Genomic DNA, 23,726 nt, shown 5'->3' on the forward strand with positions numbered 1-23,726 from the left:
TAATAAATCAGGTTTGTATTATTTGTATGTAATCCTGGTTTGTTTTTATTTGATGAGTCATCAGTGTGTCAGCAGACGATGATGTAACTCTGCAGCTACAGGTGAGTAAATGTGTCTCGGCCTGTAATATCAGTTTTGTTTTAAGTGACAGCCACATTCCTTTCAAGGCAATCCATTTATTATACAGTTATGTTATACAATCAGTGACAGTATACCACACACAAGACACTGTGTCGATATGAACGGATTACGTGGAAATTGATTGTCATTTTCTAAGCGCAAAATATCAGCTCGTCGGTAATACATCTGCCTGCTTTACGCTCTTTGGCCAACAGGTGGTACCGTGAGAAATGAACCACTTTGCTGGAAAGCTTCACCACTTCATCAGGCATCATCTCGCCATCACTTAGAATAAATACGGAGCACCAAAATGTTCAGTATTAAAGGTGCTCTAAGCGATTTTTAGGCTACAACATTTTTGTCACATACAGCAAACATCCCCTCACTATCCGCTAGCTGCCTGTCCCCTGAACACACTGTAAAAAACATCTCCTCACTATCTGTTAGCTGCCTGTCCCCTGAACACACTGTAAAAAACATCTCCTCACTATCTGCTAGCAGCCTGTCCCCTGAACACACTGTAAAAAACATCTCCTCACTATCTGTTAGCTGCCTGTCCCCTGAACACACTGTAAAAAACATCTCCTCACTATCTGCTAGCAGCCTGTCCCCTGAACACACTGTAAAAAACATCTCCTCACTATCTGCTAGCTGCCTGTCCCCTGAACACACTGTAAAAAACATCTCCTCACTATCTGCTAGCTGCCTGTCCCCTGAACACACTGTAAAAAACATCTCACTGTCTGCTAGCTGCCTGTCCCCTGAACACACTGTAAAAAACATCTCCTCACTATCTGCTAGCTGCCTGTCCCCTGAACACACTGTAAAAAAACATCTCCTCACTATCTGTTAGCTGCCTGTCCCCTGAACACACTGTAAAAAACATCTCCTCACTATCTGCTAGCTGCCTGTCCCCTGAACACACTGTAAAAAACATCTCCTCACTATCTGCTAGCTGCCTGTCCCCTGAACACACTGTAAAAAAACATCTCACTATCTGCTAGCTGCCTGTCCCCTGAACACACTGTAAAAAAACATCTCACTATCTGCTAGCTGCCTGTCCCCTGAACACTGTAAAAAAAAACGCGGTCTCTGTAGACAGTCCAGGCTCCACAAACGGCAACAAAAACAAACTGCGCCAACTTGCACCACCAAGCATAAACAGTGTTCTAGCTTTCCAGCCAATAACCGACAAGAAGGACTTGGGAGTGGGGGTTGCGCGGAAGGGAGGGGTAAGGGACGGGATGAAGAGGAGGGAGGGGCGAGCTAGCCTCCGTTTTGTTTGAAAATACTTCGTACGTCAACAAGAAGTGACATCACCCAACATCGCTTAGAGCACCTTTAAATAGATAAATAGCATGTTAACCCATAAAAGATCATAGGAATACATCTGACAGTCCATGTCCTTATTTTATAACTACAGGTGAAATAATCCAAGCCGCAGATGAGGAAGGATTTTTTATTTTTATTTAACCTTTATTTAACCAGGAAGGCCGTTAAGAACAGGTTCTCATTTGCATCGACGACCTGGCTGCTGATGAGCTGCAGTGAAAACAGGACATGTTAACATGAGGTAGCATTACAACACAGTAACTGGGGGCTAAAAGCCAAACATAATGACATACAGGAACAGGAACATGGTACTCTGTGTGCTCATCGCTCAGCTCCGTTCCCCTAACTTTGGTTTTTCAACAAAATGTTTCACTTTTAGACAGAAGTGTGCAGAGATTTGAAGAGATAGAGAAAGAGATAGAAAAAGAGACCAAATTCATGTTGATCTTAAACTATATGTATATATACACTCACCTAAAGGATTATTAGGAACACCTGTAAGATTTCTCGTTAATGCAATTATCTAATCAACCAATCACATGGCAGCTGCTTCAATGCATTTAGGGGTGTTGTCCAGGTCTAGACAATCTCCTGAACTCCAAACTGAATGTCAGAATGGGAAAGAAAGGTGATCTAAGCAACTTTGAGCGTGGCATGGTTGGTGCCAGACGGGCTGGTCTGAGTATTTTACACTCTGCTCAGTTACTGGGATTTTCACACACAACACAACCATTTCTAGGGTTTACAAAGAATGGTCTGAAAAAGGAAAAACATCCAGTATGCGGCAGTCCTCTGGGCGAAAATGCCTTGTTGATGCTAGAGGTCAGTGGAGAATGGGCCGACTAATTCCAGCTGATAGAAGATCAACTTTGACTCAAATAACCACTCGTTACAACCGAGGTATGCAGCCAAGCATTTGTGAAGCCACAACACACACAACCTTGAGGTGGATGGGCTACACCAGCAGAAGACCCCACCGGGTACCACTCATCTCCACTAAAAATAGGAAAATGAGGCTACAATTTGCACCAGCTCACCAAAATTGGACAGTTCACGACTGTAAAAATGTTGCCTGGTCTGATGAGTCTCGATTTCTGTTGAGACATTCAGATGGTAGAGTCAGAATTTGGCGTAAACAGAGTGAGAACATGGATCCGTCATGCCTTGTTAACACTGAGCAGGCTGGTGCTGGTGGTGGTGTAATGGTGTGGGGAATGGTTTCTTGGCACACTTTAGGCCCCTTAGTACCAACTGAGCATCATTTAAATGCCACAGCCTACCTGAGCATTGTTTCTTCTTTCAACTGCAAGATGCTACCCTATCAATATGGGCCAACATTTCTAGAGAATGCTTCCAGCACCTTGTTGAATCAATGCCACGAAGAGTTAAGGCAGTTCTGAAGGCGAAAGGGGGTCAAACACGGTATTAGTATGGTGTTCCTAATAATCCTTTAGGTGAGTATATATATATATATATATATATATATATATATATATATATAGTGCTGCTCATGAGTATTCATACCCATTCTAAAGTTGACTAAAAAGTGGAATAAAAAAATCCAACCTTTTAAGGACACCAATTTGTTTTGTGAATGAATAATGGATTGTAGGGAGGGAACTTTATCAGGATGCATAGTATCCTGGATCCATGAAATAACTGGCCTTTCAAAATAAAAATCTGCCTGCCTCTATGGGAATTTAACATAGGGGTATGTATAATTATGGCCCCTGTATTTTAACGAAGAACATTTATTTATTTACGATACATTATTCATTCACAAAAAAAGGTCCTTAAATTTTTTTTTTAAGATTTTTCCTCTTTTTTTAATTAAGGCATTAAGATCAATTTCCAAAAGATGTTTTTTCAGTCAACTTGACCATGGGTATGAATACTTACGAGCAGCACTTTATATATATATATATATATATATATATATATATATATATATATATATATATATATATATAAAACAGCAAAGGATGCTTAAGATGTAAGTTAAAATATTATAGTAGTTCTCTTTGGGGTTTTTTACATACACAGAACAAAAAAATACTTTCCACATCTATTACGTGAGACAGTAGGAGAGAGACGAGTAGGTCAAAGGTCAAACACGTTTTGGTACTAGACCTTCATCGGGCAAAATCCTCATCCTTAAATCTCTGATCATTTTGCCTGATAAGGTCTAGTACCGAGACATTGCCATTCAATTTATCTTTGTAGTTAGACAGTGTGCGAGAGTTTCTTTCTCAACCAGGTGCATTAAATACAGCTTTACATTTCCCATATTTAAACATATGCTGCAATAAACTCCTGCACACTGTCGAAGTTGCAGGAAATTGTAATAGTAGGTAAAGTTTTGGTACTAGACCATCAGGCAAAATCCTTCACCTTAAAACTCTGATCATGTTACCTGATGAAGGTTTAGAGTTTCTTTGAGTTACAGCGTTACATTTAAATATCTGACATCTCCTCCAGACTATGTAAAGTATGTGCAAAATATCTCAGCAGAATATTTCCCTCATGACGTGTTTGGATTTTCTGTAGGAAGTCAGACAGCGTGATGAAATTCCCAAAAGGTTTATCTCGTCTGTCTCAGCCGTCTACATACCTGCTGATCATGACTGTCACGTACACTCTGCAGCTGCTGTTAACTGATGGAAGGATTGCGTGTGGACTCGTGTTGAGTGTCGAGCAGCGAGGTGGCCGAGGGCCCCGCGGCGCCGCTGTCTTTCCCCGGCTCAGCGAACGGGAACACTTCTCTGGTCAGGCGTGTGACGAGGCACGGCATCTCTTTCTTCCCAGCGTACTTCCTGCCTTTGGCCTGGAAGCTGTAGGCCACCCGGTGGGAGAGGCGGGTCATCAGGCGCGTCAGCTCCAGGTTACGGTTGCCGTCCTCCTTTAATAAAGTGCAGAACGTCTGGAGGAAGACGGATCCGAGTGGGTGCATGAACGCCCCGTAACCTGAGGAGAGAACGGAGGGAAGAAACAGAGGAGAAGAGAGGAGGATTGAGAGGTGTTTACCTGGTGGTAAGACAGGAAGTGTGTGTGTGTGTGTGTGTTTACCTGGTGGTGTGACAGGAAGTGTGTGTGTTTACCTGGTGGTGAGACAGGAAGTGTGTGTGTTTACCTGGCGGTGTGGCGTACATCACAGCTGTGTCTACAGGAACAGAGAGATGCTGTGAGAAGTCTCTGCTGTCACCAGCTGAATCCACCTCCACACCGTCATCCAGACCAGCTCCCCGACACGCCTACACACACACACACACACACACACACACACACACACACAGAGACACACACACACAGACACACACAAAAGATAGAAATGTCATGAAGCTGCCATAAAGCGACAAAAATGTAAACATAGAAAAAACCCTTAACATACAAAAGAACATGAGACATATCACAACAACTACAGAAAACAACAAAATGTGTGTGTGTGTGTGTGTGTGTGTGTGTGTGTGTGCGTCAGTAAAGTCTCTGACCTGTACGAGGAACACTTTGGCCTTCTTCTCCATGATTTCATTGTCAAAATATGAAAAGAGACGACACAGTTGGACAGGTTTCCCATCAGCCCCGAACACACATCCCTCGTCCCCGTGAGACGACAAGACGGCCAGAAAACAGTCCTTCACAGGCCGCCGGCTCTCTGCACACACACACACATACACACACACACACACACACACACACACACACACACACACACACACACACACACACACACAGACTTTTATTCTCAAAGTATTCTGACATTTATCTCAGAAATGTTCAACCTTTTCCTCGAAATATTACAACTAATACTCAAAATAACTTTTTGTCCTGTAAACTTTATTCTTTAGATATTATGACATTATGTTCTCTATATATGAGACACACACACACACTCAGACAGTTTGGTCTACAGTCCATCAGGTAAATGTTTTATGACTTTGTTTTTCAGATTTGGATCTCGTAATCAATAATACTGTCAGTGTGTGTGTGTGTGTACAGTTTGATGTGTTAGTGATAAGCAGCTCTGATTTCTCCGTGGACCTTCAGTCTGTTTGATATCTGGGTGTCTCTGCTGACGCTGCACACAGAGAAGCAAACACACAACCTGTTTTACCATGTAGAGACAAAGACACAATGTCAGTATAGAGCAAACACAGTTCTTAAAAAGAAGTCTGACGTGGAATAATAATGCTGAATGCTACGATGCTAACAGCTAATTTTAAGAAGATGTGTAAAAACCTGGAAACTGCCCTTAGACCTCAGAGGGTTTTAATAATCCCCTGCATGTTCTGAGTTTGTATCCAGACATTATTCATGCTGTGTTACCTTTCAAACTTTATCATGTTTTTCTGTTTCTAGTTCTGACATTCTTGATGCTGTTGCTGTGTGTTACCTTCCAGAAACAGCTGGTAGATCTCGTCCCCGCTCAGGTCGTTGTGGATGTCCACCTTGAAGCCCAGCTTGCTGAGGGTGTGGTGGAGAGTCTTGGTGTCCTTGTCGGCTCCAGGCCTCCTCCCCAGATTCACACCGGGGTCAAACTGGGCCACAGACACCAGCACTGCCCGGTTACACTCCCCGCTGTCATCCATCCTTCTTCTGCTGCTCGCTGGGTGAAAGATAAGTCTCTGTGTTTGTTATGCGTGTCTCTGACAGACGTTGTGTCTCTGTGTCTCTGTCTCTGCAGATCAAACCCTCCCAGCACAGCTGTGAACCTGCAGACACACCTGTCCGACCGTATATGGACTTCCCTCTGTAGGCTGTTACATGTTAAAGGATCACATGCGTTTACGTCTTGCAGCATTCCTTCTATGCTGGGAAACGTCACTGTGCAATCCCTCTGCACATCTCCCTCAGGTGTGTTTCTCCAGATGACAAAAAAAACAGGGTTTTACAGTCATTACCACTTCAGGAAAAGAGTTGTACATTTACAGACATAATTAAAGAAAAATATATACTGGTGGTGGATGTCAATGCACTTGCGTCATTAGGTTTTGCTTATTTAATAACAAATCTGTCCATTTTAGTCTCACTCTGATTACCTAATGCACATGCACGCACTGTATGGTGGGGGGATGGAGGGGGGTCACTGAAGAGGCGTTTTCATCCGAGAGATGCTGTGATTGGTGAATAGGATATGGAGAAGGGGACTGACAGCGATTTAACCAATCTCACACTATGACAGACGCTCCACTTAGAGAACATACATAAACCTGTCAAGAGAAGTGGAGTTACCCATCAAGTCACACAGGCTGCAGAGACAACAGTCATCAGTAAGTTTCCTCTTCAGGTTTGAGAGCTGGGCGCCAGTTTAGTCAAACCTAATTCAGATGAACTTGTCAAACCAAATGACTCATAAAGACGCTTAATAAGAAGTGTGTGCAAACTACTGACAGAGTATTTCATGTCCCAGGGGCGGAGCCAGACGTTGTAAACATCCGGGGCTCACTCTAAATCTATTTCTCCCAAGGAGATTTTGATCCCATTTACCAGAGCTATTTGCACTACATTTCAAGACATTTCAGATAATAGAATGACTAAACATCTGTCCATCATTTGGCAAAAACATGATAGTTTCCATGGAAATATCTAATTGCTCTTTAATTGTCTTCATCATTCTGAAACCGGAACACTATAGATTATACACTATTGAAACGCTCTCACTTTCGTATATACTTTTAAAATTATTTTAATATACAACTTAAACACACTTATATACACTATTGAAACGCTCTAACACACTACTTAAACGCTGTGAACAAGTGATAGAAAACTCTGCTCATTTCTCTGTGACGGAGCAGTTTTAGTGTGGAAAGTTGAAAGGACAGAGACTGACTGACTAAACATGAACACTGTACTTTGTGGTGTTTCAGGAGGTAAAGTGCCTCAGTTATACTCTCATATCAGTTTCACATTTTCTCCGTCAGCTTTGTATGAAACCCTGGAATGAAGACAGGAAGAAAAGACTTTGTTGATGTTAGTTTATTCATCATGTAAAGCTTCAGTTTGTTCACACATCCCATCAGTAAAGTCTGTTCAAAGACTCTTGTTCAATGATTTCATCAACACATTCACTTCATCCACACAATCACTTTGTTTGAACCAGAATCTCAGCTATGTAAAAGAGAAGAATGAGTTATTGATTATGATTATGATAACAACATTTGGTCCGCCAAACAAATAAATGTAAATCTAGATTTCTTTACAAATGTCCACAAAGAGAACAAAGTGTGTAGGATAAAGGAGGTCTGGTGCTTTCTCTCTTCAGAGCCATGCAGTAGAAGAGAAGCTAAATACACTTTTAGTTTGATTTGATTTCTGTGTCACGCCAAACATTTGGCCCGTCCCACATGGGATTACAAGACACCGCTATTTAACAGACATCTTCCTGTCCCGCAGATACATAACGTGGAGAAATACATGAATAACAAACAACAGCTAATATCTACAGATCATCTCGGTAAACATCTTTTTTTCTCTTCTCTCAGGATTTCTCAAGATAACATGTGAACAGCCGTCTCAGTCTTTGAGCATCATCCATATTTACAAAACCAATATCTGTTTTCATCTGACTAAAACAAAGCATCACACTGTTCACAATAAAAAGGACAGCAGAAAACAAAATGGAACTCATTTTAATTTAAATTTTCATTTTATTTTAATTTAAACACCACATCAGACAGATCCTCTTTTCCTCTTCTACATTAACATATCATCCTGTTTCAACAGTCAAAGGTAAAACACCATCTCAACTGAGCACATAGAGATCTTTGCTTTTTGGAGAAATGATATACAACATGATTCTCTGAGCCATATTCAGGTTTTATCATCATACAAATACACATTTTTATCTTAGTCCATATACCATCAGCCCGTTGCTCTTTGTCTTTAGCAAACACAGATTCTTTAAACAAACCAATATTTACTTTTCATTATTAAAAAACGACTCACCAAACCCACAGTTACAAAACAATGTGCATATATCTTTAGACCAAGAATGTGTTTATCCCAGAGAAATATTTGCCTCGTCAGCATATTTGTATGCATATGGAGTAAAGGATTCCATAACTTAGCTATACATATCTTCCAATGAGCCTCACATGATTCCCATCCCATGTCTCCCACTAAAGACAGTTTTGGTGCATATTTGTGCACAGCCAAAAAATATCTTATGGCACCGTTTTGTACTAATTCACAGATATTTCTAAGGCCTCGTACAAATACATCAATACAAATATTCATCAAACATTTAGAGCTCAGAGAAGATTTCATGTTTCAAACAGACACAGGAAGGAGCGCTGCCTAAAGAAACTCAACATTTACACAACAACTAATGACAAGATGTCAAAGTACCGCCCAGAATGATTGATTGACAGCTGATCTCTGTGCAGTGAAGAAAGGCCACAACAATCAGCTCTCAGCAACAAACATGAAGACTAAAGAGTTAAAGAGCTGAATCTTTGAAGATTTTAAAATAACTTCAACTTTGTGTAGTTTCCCCGCAGCAACCCTACCTATGTTATAGGACTTATAGAACCAGAAACATCAGACAGTTTCTACCTATGTTATAGGACTTATAGAAACAGAACCATCAGACAGTTTCTACCTATGTTATAGGACTTATAGAAACAGAACCATCAGACAGTTTCTACCTATGTTATAGGACTTATAGAAACAGAACCATCAGACAGTTTCTACCTATGTTATAGGACTTATAGAAACAGAACCATCAGACAGTTTCTACCTATGTTATGGGACTTATAGAAACAGAAACATCAGACAGTTTCTACCTATGTTATAGGACTTATAGAAACAGAAACATCAGACAGTTTCTACCTATGTTATGGGACTTATAGAAACAGAAACATCAGACAGTTTCTACCTATGTTATAGGACTTATAGAAAGAAACATCAGACAGTTTCTACCTATGTTATGGGACTTATAGAACCAGTTTCTGTCTCTCTTTAGGTGTCAGGAGGGAAAATGAGTCTTCCTCAACATGTGTTGTGTCGTGGTTTCAGAACGATGAAGACTTTTGGAGAACAGTAAGATACAAAACAGGAAAAGCGTCAAAAAATGCAACAAAAACTTTCAAAACCGCAAAAAAAAAAGTCGAAAAAAGTGACAAGAAACCGCTGACACGGAGAAAAAATAAGTCGAAGAGTTACAACACAGAATTTAACCCTTAAATGACTTATGTCTGTTTCAGTTTACACAACTCAGCAGAGTCTCCAGGACAATGATAAACCTGAAGTCCAGCATAGAGCGGCTGAGTGAATGTGGTCTGGACTCTGTGGAGGAGAGTCATGGTTTCAGAGACGCTGTAGAAGGACAGAATACCTGCACTGTGATCCAGGTACACTCCTACTCTGGAGGACTCAGGACCTGAGACGGGAGTTTGGACATTGTTGGACCAAAATGTAGAACTGTTGGTGAAACAATATACAGCCCAAGATTTGTTATTGTGTCCAAATCTACATTCATTCGACCCCCCTCCTCCAAACCAGCTCCCTGTTCTGCTGATATTCTTGTATGCGACTGCTACATAAACTCCTCCTCTCCTCTCCACCTCCCAGTAACAACGTCCAGTCAGACTCTCTCTACTCAGGACCTGAACCCATTTAGTGAATCTGTCTGGGTGACTAGAATAAGACTGTTTTTGACACATGAATGTTGCTTTCCTGTTCCCCTCAGATAATAACAGCTGTGTGTGTGCTGTGTTTGGATCTAGTGTGATTTCACGTGAATATTTTAAGAATCCAGCTCTGGTCTTGGGCTCTGGTTGTAGCAGTAAAATGTCCACTTCAGTCCCTGTCAGTGAGACGTTTGTCCACTTCTCTCTCAGAACGTCCTGTAGTTTATCTCTGATTTCTGACACGGCTGCTGTCACGTCCTCAAAGCAGCTCAGAGGACAGATATGGATGCTGGATGTAGATTGGCTGAGTGGTGACAGTGAGGGGTAGTTGTGTAGAAACTGGTTGTGATCCTCTGTGTGTGAGAGCTTCTTCAGCTCAGCGTCTTTCCTCTTCAGCTCAGTGATCTCCTGCTCCAGCTTCTCCTGAAGCTCTTTGACTCGACTCACTTCTCTTTTCTGCTGAGATCTGACCTGCTGCTTCACATCAGAGCTTCTTTTCTCCAGGAGACGGATCAGCTCAGTGAAGATCTTCTCGCTGTCCTCCACTGCTTTATCAGCAGAGAGATCGATGGCCTCCGCCTGCTGTTGAAGCAGCTTCACATCTTTCTCTCTGTCCTGGATTCTCTGCTGGATGTTTTGTCGACTCCCCTCGAGCTCTCTCTGCCTCTCAGCTCTCTCTGCTGCAGCTGAGACTGTGTCGTGGCCTTTATGTTCCTCCACAGAGCAGAGACAACAGATAAGCTGCTGATCAGTACGGCAGAACATCTTCATCACCTCATTATGACGAGAGCAGACGTTCTCCTGGAGCTTTTTGGACGGCTCCACCAGCTTGTGTTTCTTTAATGGAGCTGATTCATAATGAGGCTGAAGGTGTTTCTCACAGAAAGAAGCCAGACATTGCAGACAGGACTTGTGTGCTTTGAGTTTTCTCCCGGTGCAGACATCACAGGCCACATCTTCAGCTCCAGCATAGCAGTGATCAGCAGGAGCAGCTTGGAGTCCAGTCTTCTTCAGCTCCTCCACTAAAACTGCTAACATGGTGTTTTTCAGCAGGACAGGCCTCGGTGTGAAGCTCTGTCTGCACTGAGGACAGCTGTGGGTTTCCTTCTCATCCCCTTCATCCCAGAAGCTTTTAATACAGTTCATGCAGTAGCTGTGTCCACAGGGAGTAGTAACCGGATCCTTCAGTAGATCCAGACAGATGGAACAAGAGAAGGTTTCCCGGTCCAGCTGAACTCCTTTTTGCTCCATTTCACCTCTCGCTCAGTGACAACAACTGTCTGAGTCTCACTTCCTGAGAAGTGAAGCTAGTTTGAGCTCCGATCTAAAAACAGCAGTGATACGCTGTTGTACTTCCCCAGCATGTTGGTTACACCCATCTGCAAACTGTAGCTCTGAAGGGGAGGGAACAAGGAAATATGTGCACAGAGTGGAGCTGGCTGTGTTTGAGAGCAGGAAGAGGAGGGAGGGGTTATCAAGCTTTGTTCATTCCTGGAAGAGGAGCGCTCTGAGAGAGATACTGGGTGTGTTGCAATGCCCATACTACCATTAGTATGACAGGAAAAGATTTTGTTTGTCCCAATACATAGTATGTCAAAAGCACAATGCCAAATATGTGTCCTGATGCTGGCTTGCATTTTGCAGTATGCAAGCCAGCGTGCTTTTCTGACCCACAATCCTCTGTGCAGCATATCTGAGCAAGAGGCTCAAAGTTCAAGCTGTAATGTTATCACAGAGTTTGATGTCCCAACTGTCTGCTGACTGTACTGCAGGCAACAGTACGTACTTTGTAAAAGCAGCTGCAGTTTGTACTAAAGTAAAAAGAAAAAGTATGTGATAAGGAACGCAGCAACACTTGTTTACAACAGAGCTCATTTCTCATTTAAAAACTCTGCTGACTTCAGCTTTTAGGAGGTAAACTCTTCTTAGAATCAGAGGGTTTGGAGACGGCTCCCCAGTTTACTAAATGACTGAGTTGTCCTGTTATTAAGTTAATCAAACTTTATATTGTTGACTATAATTCAAACAGCCCTTTACAGAATCAGAGTCAAATATAAAGGGACCTTAACTCTAACTGGTTCTTATCTCTCTCAAACACCTGAGTGAAACTAAATCCTAGCTCACACAATCCTAGGTAAGACAAACAGATCAAACAGAGCAGTCAAGTTAACATCAGACAGCAGATACAGTAACAGTGAAGCAGAGAAGCCTATTTAAAGAAAGTACTCACCCTAGATTCAAGCAGTCTAGCATAAGAAACCTCCACAAGTCCAATGCACACTGCATGTTTATTATAAAAGCTTTCTATCAGCCTGAAAACATGTTGTTAACTAAAAGCTGCAGACAAAGTGAGCTGAGGAGCTTTAACCTCCACTACATCCCTGGTTAGCAGGATGAAGGAGCCCTCTTGTGTCCTGCATCAGTTTACACATTTCACTTGTTAACCTGCTGGGATGTTCACTGCAGGATCACATGTCCGAACTTCACACAACATCAGTAAAGAGATATTTAAACAAATATAATATAACACTGTGTCAGTTTGTTCACAGGAGTCACACCCTGTAACACTGATGTTGCATTCAGGTCTCATGGGAAACATGGGAGAGAAGAGTTTCAGCTCTCAGGTTGTAAATAGTATTTGGGAATGTGAGATTTGAGGCTAAACGTTAAAACGTCTCTGACTTCTTGAATTGTGATGAAACAATGTGAAGGAATGAATGAATGAATGAATGAAATCTTTATTTTGAACGATTAAAGAAAAACATATTTACATATAAAATGTATGAATGTATAACTAAAACATAAAACAAAACGTCAACATAACACTCTTTACCACATCTAAATCACAGTCTATCCATCCATCCATCCATCCATCCTCGTCCACTTATCCGGTATCCGGGTCGCGGGGGCAGCAGCTCCAGCAGGGGACCCCAAACTTCCCTTTCCCGAGCCACATTAGCTAGCTCTGACTGGAGGATCCCGAGGCGTTCCCAGGCCAGGGTGGAGATATAATCCCTCCACCTAGTCCTGGGTCTTCCCCCGTGGCCTCCTCCCAGCTGGATGGGCCTGGAACACCTCCCTAGGGAGGAGCCCAGGGGGAATCCTTACCAGACGCCCAAACCACCTCAACTGAGGAAAACCATCTTGGCCTCTTGTACCCTGGATCTCGTTCTTTCGGTCATGACCCAGCCTTCATGACCATAGGTGAGGGTAGGAACCAAAAATGTATCGGTAGATCGAGAGCTTTGCCTTCTGGCTCAGCTCTCTTTTCATCACAGTCAAACAAGATAAATCAAACAGACCATTTTACAGAAGTATTACTCCAGTTTACATCCTACTTTATCTAGCTATTAAGATAAAGAGGAACACACAAAAACTAAAATCAAGCATCATTAACATCAGTGTGATGTTCACTCTCCTTCCTCACTTGTGTACTTTTCAAAAATAAATCTTTTGAACCTTTTTTTAAATTTCAACATATTTACACTTTGTTTGATCGATTCGTTCAGACTATTCCACAAAACCACCCCACATATCAAAATACACATTGAGCTTTGTCCAAGCATACGGTTGTTACAAATTGAAATCCCCTCTTAAGTGGTAACCCGGGGGGGTTACCACATAGGGGGGGGGGCCCTCTATGTGGAAATACATGTAACCAAATGTAAAGGATCAGCTACACATTATCTGTTGTCTTATGTGTGTCAGTACGTTTAAGTCTGTGTAATATTTATTTATTCAGGGCAGAGAGAAAATGTTGGCTGTAAAAAGCAACAAGTGATAGAAAACTCTGCTCATTTCTCTGTGACGGAGCAGTTTTAGTGAGGAAAGTTGAAAGGACAGACTGACTGACTCTAAACATGAACACTGTACTTTGTGGTGTTTCAGGAGGAAAAGGGCCTCAGTTATACTCTCATATCAGTTTCACATTTTCTCCATCAGCTTTGTATGAAACCCTGGAATGAAGACAGGAAGAAAATACTTTGTTGATGTTAGTTTATTCCTCATGTAAAGCTTCAGTTTGTTCACACATCCCATCAGTAAAGTCTGTTCAAAGACTCTTGATCAATGATTTCATCAACACATTCACTTCATCCACACAATCACTTTGTTTGAACCAGAATCTCAGCTATGTAAAAGAGAAGAATGAGTTATTAATTATGATTATGATAACATTTGGTACGCCAAAGAAATAAATGTAAATATAGATTTCTTTACAAGTAAAATGTCGACAGAAGCGAAAAAAAACGTTAAAAAAAGCGCCAAAAACATCTCAACAAATCTAAAACGGTGATAAAGGCAAAAAAAAAAAAAGGAAATGTCGAAAAACTGACAAAAAACATTGATAAAAGCAACAAAAACGTCAAAAAAATTGAATGTTACAACAATCAGCTCTCAGCAACAAACATGGATACTAAATAAGTCGAAGAGTAAAGATACAGAATTTAACCCTTAAATGACTTCTGTCTATTTCAGTTTACACAACTCAGCAGAGTCTCCAGAACCATAAAACCAAAGATGAAACCTTAGTCCAGCATAGAGCGGCTGAGTGAATGTTGTCTGGACTCTGTGGAGGAGAGTCATGGTTTCAGAGACGCTGTAGAAGGACAGAATACCTGCACTGTGATCCAGGTACACTCCTACTCTGGAGGACTCAGGACCTGAGACGGGAGTTCGGACTTTGTTGGACCAAAATGTATAACTGTTGTTGTTACAATCTAACGCCCAAGATTTGTCATTTCGTCCAAATCTACATTCATCCGACCCCCCTGCTCTGCTGATATTCTTGTATGTGACTGCTACATAAACTCCTCCCCCTCTCCTCTCCACCTCCCAGTAACAACGTCCAGTCAGACTCTCTCTACTCAGGACCTGATACTTGTTAGTAAATCTGTCTGGGTGACTACAATAAGACTGTTGTTGACTCATGAATGTTGCTTTCCTGTTCCCCTCAGATAATAACAGCCATGTGTTTGCTGTGTTTGGATCCAGTGTGATTTCACGTGAATATTTTAAAAATCCAGCTCTGGTCTTGGGCTCTGATTGTGGCAGTAAAACGTCCACTTCAGTCCCTGTCAGTGAGACGTTTGTCCACTTCTCTCTCAGAACGTCCTGTAGTTTATCTCTGACTTCTGACACGGCCGCTGTCACGTCCTCAAAGCAGCTCAGAGGACAGATATGGATGCTGAATGTAGGTTGGCTGAGTGGTGACAGTGAGGGGTAGTTGTGTAGAAACTGGTTGTGATCCTCTGTGTGTGAGAGCTTCTTCAGCTCAGCGTCTTTCCTCTTCAGCTCAGTGATCTCCTGCTCCAGCTTCTCCTGAAGCTCTTTGACTCGACTCACTTCACTTTTCTGCTGAGATCTGACCTGCTGCTTCACATCAGAGCTTCTTTTCTCCAGGAGACGGATCAGCTCAGTGAAGATCTTCTCGCTGTCCTCCACTGCTTTATCAGCAGAGAGATTGATGGCCTCCGCCTGCTGTTGAAGCAGCTTCACATCTTTCTCTCTGTCCTGGATTCTCTGCTGGATGTTTTGTCGACTCCCCTCGAGCTCTCTCTGCCTCTCAGCTCTCTCTGCTGCAGCTGAGACTGTGTCGTGGCCTTTATGTTCATCCACAGAGCAGAGATAACAGATAAGCTGCTGATCAGTACGACAGAACATCTTCATCACCTCATCATGACGAGAGCAGACGTTCTCCTGGAGCTTCTTTGACGGCTCCACCAGCTTGTGTTTCTTTAATGGAGCTGATTCATAATGAGGCTGAAGATGTTTCTCACAGAAAGAAGCCAGACAGATCAGACAGGACTTGTGTGCTTTGAGTTTTCTCCCGGTGCAGACATCACAGGCCACATCTTCAGCTCCAGCATAGCAGTGATCAGCAGGAGCAGCTTGGAGTCCAGTCTTCTTCAGCTCCTCCACTAAAACTGCTAACATGGTGTTTTTCAGCAGGACAGGCCTCGGTGTGAAGCTCTGCCTGCACTGAGGACAACTGTGGGTTTCCTTCTCATCCCCTTCATCCCAGAAGCTTTTAATACAGTTCATGCAGTAGCTGTGTCCACAGGGAGTAGCCACCGGATCCTTCAGTAGATCCAGACAGATGGAACAAGAGAAGGTTTCCCGGTCCAGCTGAACTCCTTTCTGCGCCATTTCACCTCTCGCTCAGTGACAACGATTGTCTGAGTCTTACTTCCTGAGAAGTGAAGCTAGTTTGAGCTCTGATGTAAAAACAGCAGTGATAGGGGGAAGGGGAGGAAACAAGTGAATATTTGCACAGAGTGGAGCTGGCTGTGTTTGAGAGGAGGATGAGGAGGGAGGGGTTATCAAGCTTTGTTCATTCCTGGAAGAGGAGCACTTTGAGAGAGATACTGGCTGTGTTACAATGCCCATACTACCATTAGTATGACAGGACAAGATTTAGTTTATCCCAATACACAGTATGTCAAAAGCAATATGCATGTCCTAATGTATCCGGTTGCATTTTGCAGTTTGCAAGCCAGCGTGCTTTTCTGACCCACAATCCTCTGTGCAGCATATCTGAGCAAGAGGCTCAAAGTTCAAGCTGCGATGTTATTACAAAGTTTTATGTCCCAACTGTCTGCAGACCGTACTGCAGGCAACAGTATGTACTTTATAAGAGCAGCTGCAGTTTGTACTAAAAAGTAAACAAAGAAAAAGTATGTGATAAGGAATGCAGCAACTCTTGTTTACAACAGAGCTCATTTCTCATTTAAAAACTCTGCTGACTTCAGCTTTTAGGAGGTAAACTCTTCTTAGAATCAGAGGGTTTGGAGACGGCTCCCCAGTTTAAGAAAGTAAGAAGACATTACAGATATGCAATGAGTCTTCCTTGTTGTCTTTTTAGGAGGTTTTAGTATCCATATATGTTATTCTAAAGGTTTTTTTTAGCCCCTAATGATGTTCTAAAGGTTCTTTAGGATGTTTTAGGGTCTTTTTCAGGATTTAGTGGTCCTATAAGAGGTACAAGAGGTTATTGTAGTGTAATGGCAAAAATTACATTTAAGCATGATTCTTTATATTATTCGTATAATTTCTTTTTGTGTTTCGCTCACAATACTGAAAGGGAGGTTATCTCATTCCCACATGAAGGTTATGATTCTCACTAACACTAAAGTGAGGAGATACAGAGTCTGGAGCTGAATGCGTACAGCCTTTGTTTGAACCGATAAAGGTACAAGGTCACAGTAAACTATCTTTCTGTGCAGATCCAGTTTTCCCCTGCCAGTTGAGACGTATGGGGTATGTGACCCCAGGGTGAAAGTAGGACAAGGGGGAAGAGACAAAGTGGCTCCTCTGTGTCTCTTGTGATTTAGATTGTCCTATGTGTCTAAGGTTGCCTGTAAGAGATGCAAAGTCTTGTTTAGACCAGAACATGTGTGGTTATCACTCCCGTTTTCCTCTTTGTGTATATAAGCTCAGTTTCCTTGATAAACTAGTTGAAAAGACTTTTTCACACTGAGCTGATATGACTTTTGTGAAATCGTGTTACTCCTATATTTGCAAATATATTAAATAAAATACAAAAACCTAACTTGGTTTAGTCTTCGACTGTCTTTATTTTGTTTCACTTTCCTATTTTCCAAAACCTACACCTGCTGCACCGAAATACTTCCACCATAGTAGTCTCTCAGGAGGGGACAGGCATTGTGTCTCTGTCTCTGTGTGTCTCTGTTTGTCTCAGTCTCTGTGTGTCTCTTTGTCTCTGTCTCTGTGTGTCTCTCTGTGTGTCTCTGTCTCTGTGTGTCTCTCTGTGTGTCTCTGTCTCCCTGTGTCTCTGTGTGTCTCTGTCTCTGCAGATCAAACCCTCCCAGCACAGTTGTGAACCTGCAGACACACCTGTCCGACCTTTTATGGACTTCCCTCTGCAGGCTGTTACATGTTGAAGGATCACGTGTGTTTACATCTCGCAGCGTTACATAACTTCGTCCTTTTCCTTCTGTGCTGGGAAACGACACTGTGCAATCTCTCTGCCCGTCTCCCTCAGGTGTGTTTCTCCAGATGACAGATGTCTGCTGAACATAAAAACAGAGTTTTACAGTCATTACCACTTCAGGGAAAGAGGCGTACATTTACAGACATAATTAAAGAAAAATATATACTTTATATCCATGATTTATCCTCCACCCTGACGACACCTTTAAGCATGTTTACACTGGACCGCAGCCTGTTTTTAGTCAAACACCTTCTTTTACTGATAAATAACTGATCCTCTGCAGTTTTTACTGCACAGACTGATGCATGTTTCTCTTAATAATAATAATAATAATAATAATAATACATTTAATTTATAATGCACTTTTCATCAAAGATCTCAAAGTGCTACAGGTTAAAAACACAAAAAAAAAAAAAAAAAAAATAAGCAGTTTAAAATACAACAAAGAAAAGAAACAAAAAAAGAAAGAATTCTAAAGGGGACCAAAAGCTTTGCTAAAAAGAAATGTCTTAAGACCTTTTTTAAAAAAAAAACATAACATGCTGCTCTATCATTTAACTATGTATTATAGCTTTTATTTATAATTTAGAGGGTCTGTTTTAACTGAAACACTACAAATGTTTCTTGTGTACGGTGCTGGGCCTGGGTACCAAAAATGTGTTGGAGCTTTGAGGCTTTTTGAAAGAGTCGACACAATAAAAGTCTTTATTTTTATACATATTGTAACTTTTTTTTATTGTTTTAGTTTTGCTGTGTTCCCTTATTTCACGGTTCAGTATCTGTCACGTGCACAACAATAACAGAAGTAGTTGTTCAGCTCAAACAATGCTCATTAAATAACTAAAAGTTGATTTGATTTAAGTTGAATCCTGTGGAGCATTTTGTTAACTTCCTGTTTTAAAAAGTAAACTATTCAGTGGAGGTTTTACTAAAAGTTTTGTTCAATCAGAACTCCAGTTAAAGTTTCTGTAAAACATTAGAAATTGTAATCCTTCTCACTTTCTGCACAGAAAGATGGGCGTCTGGCATTCTGCAGTGGATGAAGAAGTCATTCAGAGTGAAGCATGGTGATAAATCCTTGGCTGTACGTTATGAGATGACGTAGAAACACACAGGCTGCAGAGAGAAGAACAACAGTCATCGGTAAGTTTCCTTTTCAGGTTTGAGAACCGGGCATCTCTCAGTTTAGTCAAATCTAATCAGATGAACTCATCAAACAGTCACTGAGTTCTGCTCCGTAATCAGAGCTGTCACTTTCTGACGTCCTCACAAACATGTTCAAACTAAATGACTCATAAAGACACTTAATAAGAAGTGTGTGCAAAGTACTGACAGAGTACTTAATGTCCCAGGGGCGGAGCCAGATGATGTAAACATCCGGGGCTCACTCTTAATCTATGTCTCCCAAGGAGATTTTTATCCCATTTACCGGAGCTATTTGACCTACATTTCAAGACATTTCAGATAATAGAATGACTAAACATCTGTACATCATTTGGCAAAAACATGATAGTTTCCATGGAACTATCTAATTGTTCTTGATTTATCTTTATCATTCTAAAACCAGAACACTATAGATTATACACTATTGAAACGCTCTCATATACATTATTACAATTATTTTAACACACTATTTAAACGCTGTGAACAAGTGATAGAAAACTCTGCTCATTTCTCTGTGACGGAGCAGTTTTAGTGAGGAAAGTTGAAAGGACAGAGACTGACTGACTCTAAACATGAACACTGTACTTTGTGGTGTTTCAGGAGGAAAAGTGCCTCAGTTATACTCTCATATCAGTTTCACATTTTCTCCCTCAGCTTTGTATGAAACCCTGGAATGAAGACGGGAAGAAAATACTTTGTTGATGTTAGTTTATTCATCATGTAAAGCTTCAGTTTGTTCACACATCCCATCAGTAAAGTCTGTTCAAAGACTCTTGTTCAATGATTTCATCAACACATTCACTTCATCCACACAATTACTTTGTTTGACCAGAATTTCAGCTATGTAAAAGAGAAGAATGAGTTATTGATTATGATTATGATAACAACATTTGGTCCGCCAAACAAATAAATGTAAATCTAGATTTCTTTACAAATGTCCACAAAGAGAACAAAGTGTGTAGGATAAAGGAGGTCTGGTGCTTTCTCTCTTCAGAGCCATGCAGTGGAAGATAAACTAAATACACTTTTAGTTTGATTTGATTTCTGTGTCACGCCAAACATTTGGCCCGTCCCACATGGGATTACAAGACACCGCTATTTAACAGACATCTTCCTGTCCCGCAGATACATAACGTGGAGAAATACATGAATAACAAACAACAACTAATATCTACAGATCATCTCTGTAAACATCTTTTTTTCTCTTCTCTCAGGATTTCTCAAGATAACATGTGAACAGCCGTCTCGGTCTTTGAGCATCATCTATATTTACAAAACCAATATCTGTTTTAATCTGACTAAAACAAAGCATCACACTGTTCACAATAAAAAGGACAGCAGAAAACAAAATGGAACTCATTTTCTATATCATTTAAGCAACACATCAGACAGATCCTCTTTTCCTCTTCTACATTAACATACCGTCCTGTTTCAACGGTCAAAGGTAAAACACCATCTCAACTGAGCACATAGAGACCTTTGCCTTTTGGACTAATTATATACAACATGATTCTCTGAGCCATATTCAGGTTTTATCATCATAAAAATAAATTTTTTTTGTCTTAGTCCATAGACCGTCAGCCCGTTGCTCTTTGTCTTTAGCAAACACAGATTCTAAACCAATATTTACTTTTCATGATTAAAAAAACGACTCACCAAACTCATAGTTACAAAACAATGTGCATATATCTTTAGACCAAGAACCAAGAATGTGTTTATCCCAGAGAAATATTTGCCTCGTCAACCTATTTGCATCCATATGGAGTAAACGATTCCATGACGTAGCTATACATATCTTCCAACGAGCCTCACATCCCATCCCATGTCTCCCACTAAAAACAATTTTGGTGCATATTTCTGCACATCCAGAAAATATCTTTTGGCACCGTTTTGTACTAATTCAGATATTTCTAAGGCCTCGTACAAATACATTGATACAAATATTCATTAAACATTTAGAGCACAGAGAAGTTTTCATGTTTCAAACAGATACACGCCCCCACCCCCCCCCCTGAAAGAATGACAAAATTATATAATTATGCTATATATTCAACAACAACAAAACGGATGCGTGAGATAAAGCTGTTTTCACACAGCCTACAGGTAATTCACTTCTCATTCCTCGCTAAAAGTTTCTACCTATGTTATGGGAAAAAATAGAATGACACAGCAATCAGCTCTCAGCAACAAACATGGAGACTAAATAAGTCGAAGAGTTAAAACACAGAATTTAACCCTTAAATGACTTCTGTCTATTTCAGTTTACACAACTCAGCAGAGGCTCCATACCAACCGTAAACCTGAAGTCCAGCATAGAGTGGCTGAGTGAATGTGGTCTGGACTCTGTGGAGGAGAGTCATGGTTTCAGAGACGCTGTAGAAGGACAGAATACCTGCACTGTGATCCAGGTACACTCCTACTCTGGAGGACTCAGGACCTGAGACAGGAGTTTGGTCTTTGTTGTAATAAAATGTATAACTATTGTTGTCACAACATAATGCGCAAGATTTGTCATTTAGTCCAAATCCACATTCATCCAACCACCCTGCTCTGCTGATATTCTTGTATGTGACTGCTACATAAACTCCTCTCCCTGTCATCTCCACCTCCCAGTAACAACGTCCAGTCAGACTCTCTCTACTCAGGACCTGATACCAGCCGGTGAATCTGTCTCGGTGACTAGAATAAGACTGTTTTTGACGCAGTGTTGCTTTCCTGTTCCCCTTAGATAATAAGAGCCGTTTGTTTGCTGTGTTTGGATCCAGTGTGATTTCACATGAATATTTTAAGAATCCAGCTCTGGTCTTGGGCTCTGGTTGTAGCAGTAAAATGTCCACTTCAGTCCCTGTCAGTGAGACGTTTGTCCACTTCTCTCTTAGGACGTCCTGTAGTTTATCTCTGACTTCTGACACGGCCGCTGTCACGTCCTCAAAGTAGTACAGAGGACGGATATGGATGCTGGATGTAGATTGGCTGAGTGGTGATAGTGAGGGGTAGTTGTGTAGAAACTGGTTGTGATCCTCTGTGTGTGAGAGCTTCTTCAGCTCAGCGTCTTTCCTCTTCAGCTCAGTGATCTCCTGCTCCAGCTTCTCCTGAAGCTCTTTGACTCGACTCACTTCACTTTTCTGCCTGGATCTGACCTGCTGCTTCACATCAGAGCTTCTTTTCTCCAGGAGACGGATCAGCTCAGTGAAGATCTTCTCGCTGTCCTCCACTGCTTTATCAGCAGAGAGATTGATGGCCTCCGCCTGCTGTTGAAGCAGCTTCACATCTTTCTCTCTGTCCTGGATTCTCCGCTGGATGTTTTGTCGACTCCCCTCGAGCTCTCTCTGCCTCTCAGCTCTCTCTGCTGCAGCTGAGACTGTGTCGTGGCCTTTATGTTCGTCCACAGAGCAGAGATAACAGATAAGCTGCTGATCAGTACGACAGAAAATCTTCATCATCTCATCATGACGAGAGCAGACGTTCTCCTGGAGCTTCTTGGACGGCTCCACCAGCTTGTGTTTCTTTAATGGAGCTGATTCATAATGAGGCTGAAGGTGTTTCTCACAGTAAGAGGCCAGACAGACAAGACAGGACTTGTGTGCTTTGAGTTTTCTCCCGGTGCAGACATCACAGGCCACATCTTCAGCTCCAGCATAGCAGTGATCAGCAGGAGCAGCTTGGAGTCCAGTCTTCTTCAGCTCCTCCACTAAAACTGCTAACATGGTGCTTTTCAGCAGGACAGGCCTCGGTGTGAACGTCTTCCTGCACTGAGGACAGCTGTAGCTGTACTTATGATCCTCTTCATCCCAGTGGCTTTTAATACAGTTCATGCAGTAGCTGTGTCCACAGGGAGTAGTAACCGGATCCTTCAGTAGATCCAGACAGATGGAACAAGAGAAGGTTTCCCGGTCCAGCTGAACTCCTTTTTGCGCCATTTCACCTCTCACTCAGTGACAACAACTGTCTGAGTCTCACTTCCTGAGAAGTGAAGCTAGTTTGAGCTCTGATCTAAAAACAGCAGTGATATGGGGTTGTACTTCCCCAGCATGTTGGTTACACCCCTCTGCAAACTGTAGCTCTGAAGAGGAAGGAACAAGGAAATATGTGCACAGAGTGGAGCTGGCTGTGTTTGCGAGCAGGAAGAGGGGGGAGGGGTTATCAAGCTTTGTTCATTCCTGGAAGAGGAGCACTCTGAGATAGATATACTGGGTGTGTTGCAATGCCCATACTACAATTAGTATGCCAGAAAATATATAGTATATCCCAATACATAGTATATCAAAAGCACAATGCCAAATATGTGTCCTGATGCATCTGGTTGCATTTTGCAGTTTGCAAGCAAGCGTGCTTTTCTGACCCACAATCCTCTGTGCAGCATATCTGAGCAAGAGGCTCAAAGTTCAAGCTGTAATGTTATCACAGAGTCTTATGTCCCGACTGTCTGAACAGTACGTACTTTGTAAGAGCAGCTGCAGTTTGTACTTAAATTAAAAAGAAAAAGTATGTGATAAGGAACGCAGCAACACTTGTTTACAGAAGAGCTC

At 41.7% G+C, this 23,726-nt stretch overlaps 4 protein-coding genes and 1 long non-coding RNA gene across 6 annotated transcripts; 1 reads left to right on the top strand and 4 right to left on the bottom strand.

Moving 5' to 3' along the window:
- Positions 1 to 3,829: 3,829 nt before the first annotated feature.
- On the bottom strand, positions 3,830 to 6,080 carry LOC116041859 (caspase-3-like). The gene is made up of 4 exons (XM_031287945.2): positions 5,843 to 6,080; positions 4,941 to 5,104; positions 4,583 to 4,703; positions 3,830 to 4,416 (listed from the first exon to the last, which is right to left on the bottom strand). The coding sequence occupies exons 1-4, from the start codon at positions 6,036 to 6,038 to the stop codon at positions 4,103 to 4,105; spliced, it is 795 nt and encodes a 264-aa protein (XP_031143805.1). The 5' UTR covers positions 6,039 to 6,080; the 3' UTR covers positions 3,830 to 4,102.
- Positions 5,377 to 18,101, top strand: LOC116041896. Its single transcript, XR_004103039.2, has 3 exons — positions 5,377 to 5,389; positions 6,072 to 6,215; positions 17,986 to 18,101. It is a non-coding gene; the product is annotated as an uncharacterized LOC116041896 (long non-coding RNA).
- Positions 9,155 to 23,181, bottom strand: LOC116041810 (tripartite motif-containing protein 16-like). 2 transcript variants are annotated; one of them, XM_031287864.2, is made up of 2 exons: positions 21,337 to 23,181; positions 9,155 to 9,190 (listed from the first exon to the last, which is right to left on the bottom strand). In XM_031287864.2, the coding sequence occupies exon 1, from the start codon at positions 23,115 to 23,117 to the stop codon at positions 21,450 to 21,452; it is 1,668 nt and encodes a 555-aa protein (XP_031143724.1). In that variant the 5' UTR covers positions 23,118 to 23,181; the 3' UTR covers positions 9,155 to 9,190; positions 21,337 to 21,449. The 2 variants fall into 2 exon arrangements, with proteins under 2 accessions (XP_031143724.1, XP_035847437.1); XM_035991544.1 differs by lacking the exon at positions 9,155 to 9,190 and adding an exon at positions 9,292 to 9,328.
- LOC116041883 (tripartite motif-containing protein 16-like) lies at positions 9,614 to 11,365 on the bottom strand. The gene is made up of 2 exons (XM_035991545.1): positions 10,272 to 11,365; positions 9,614 to 10,223 (listed from the first exon to the last, which is right to left on the bottom strand). Exons 1-2 carry the CDS (start codon positions 11,331 to 11,333, stop codon positions 9,642 to 9,644), a joined length of 1,644 nt encoding a protein of 547 aa, XP_035847438.1. The 5' UTR covers positions 11,334 to 11,365; the 3' UTR covers positions 9,614 to 9,641.
- Positions 14,352 to 16,296, bottom strand: LOC116041794 (tripartite motif-containing protein 16-like). Its single transcript, XM_031287851.2, has one exon. It carries the CDS (start codon positions 16,227 to 16,229, stop codon positions 14,550 to 14,552), a length of 1,680 nt encoding a protein of 559 aa, XP_031143711.1. The 5' UTR covers positions 16,230 to 16,296; the 3' UTR covers positions 14,352 to 14,549.
- Positions 23,182 to 23,726: the final 545 nt, after the last annotated feature.

The sequence above is a fragment of the Sander lucioperca genome, chromosome 14 (genome assembly GCF_008315115.2).
Source record: "Sander lucioperca isolate FBNREF2018 chromosome 14, SLUC_FBN_1.2, whole genome shotgun sequence".
NCBI lineage: Eukaryota > Metazoa > Chordata > Actinopteri > Perciformes > Percidae > Sander > Sander lucioperca.

Bases quoted from the DNA above. Each gene is read 5' to 3' on its own strand.
- LOC116041859 (XM_031287945.2), bottom strand. From the start codon at position 6,038: ATGGATGACAGCGGGGAGTGTAACCGGGCAGTGCTGGTGTCTGTGGCC. The intron at 5,105-5,842 runs GTAACACACAGC...GTGTGTGTGCAG, and splicing joins CTACCAGCTGTTTCTGGAAG to AGAGCCGGCGGCCTGTGAAG. The intron at 4,704-4,940 runs GTCAGAGACTTT...GTGTGTGTGTAG, and splicing joins CCAAAGTGTTCCTCGTACAG to GCGTGTCGGGGAGCTGGTCT.
- LOC116041883 (XM_035991545.1), bottom strand. From the start codon at position 11,333: ATGGAGCAAAAAGGAGTTCAGCTGGACCGGGAAACCTTCTCTTGTTCC. The intron at 10,224-10,271 runs GTCTCACTGACA...CTACAACCAGAG, and splicing joins TGAGAGAGAAGTGGACAAAC to CCCAAGACCAGAGCTGGATT.
- LOC116041794 (XM_031287851.2), bottom strand. From the start codon at position 16,229: ATGGCGCAGAAAGGAGTTCAGCTGGACCGGGAAACCTTCTCTTGTTCC.
- LOC116041810 (XM_031287864.2), bottom strand. From the start codon at position 23,117: ATGGCGCAAAAAGGAGTTCAGCTGGACCGGGAAACCTTCTCTTGTTCC.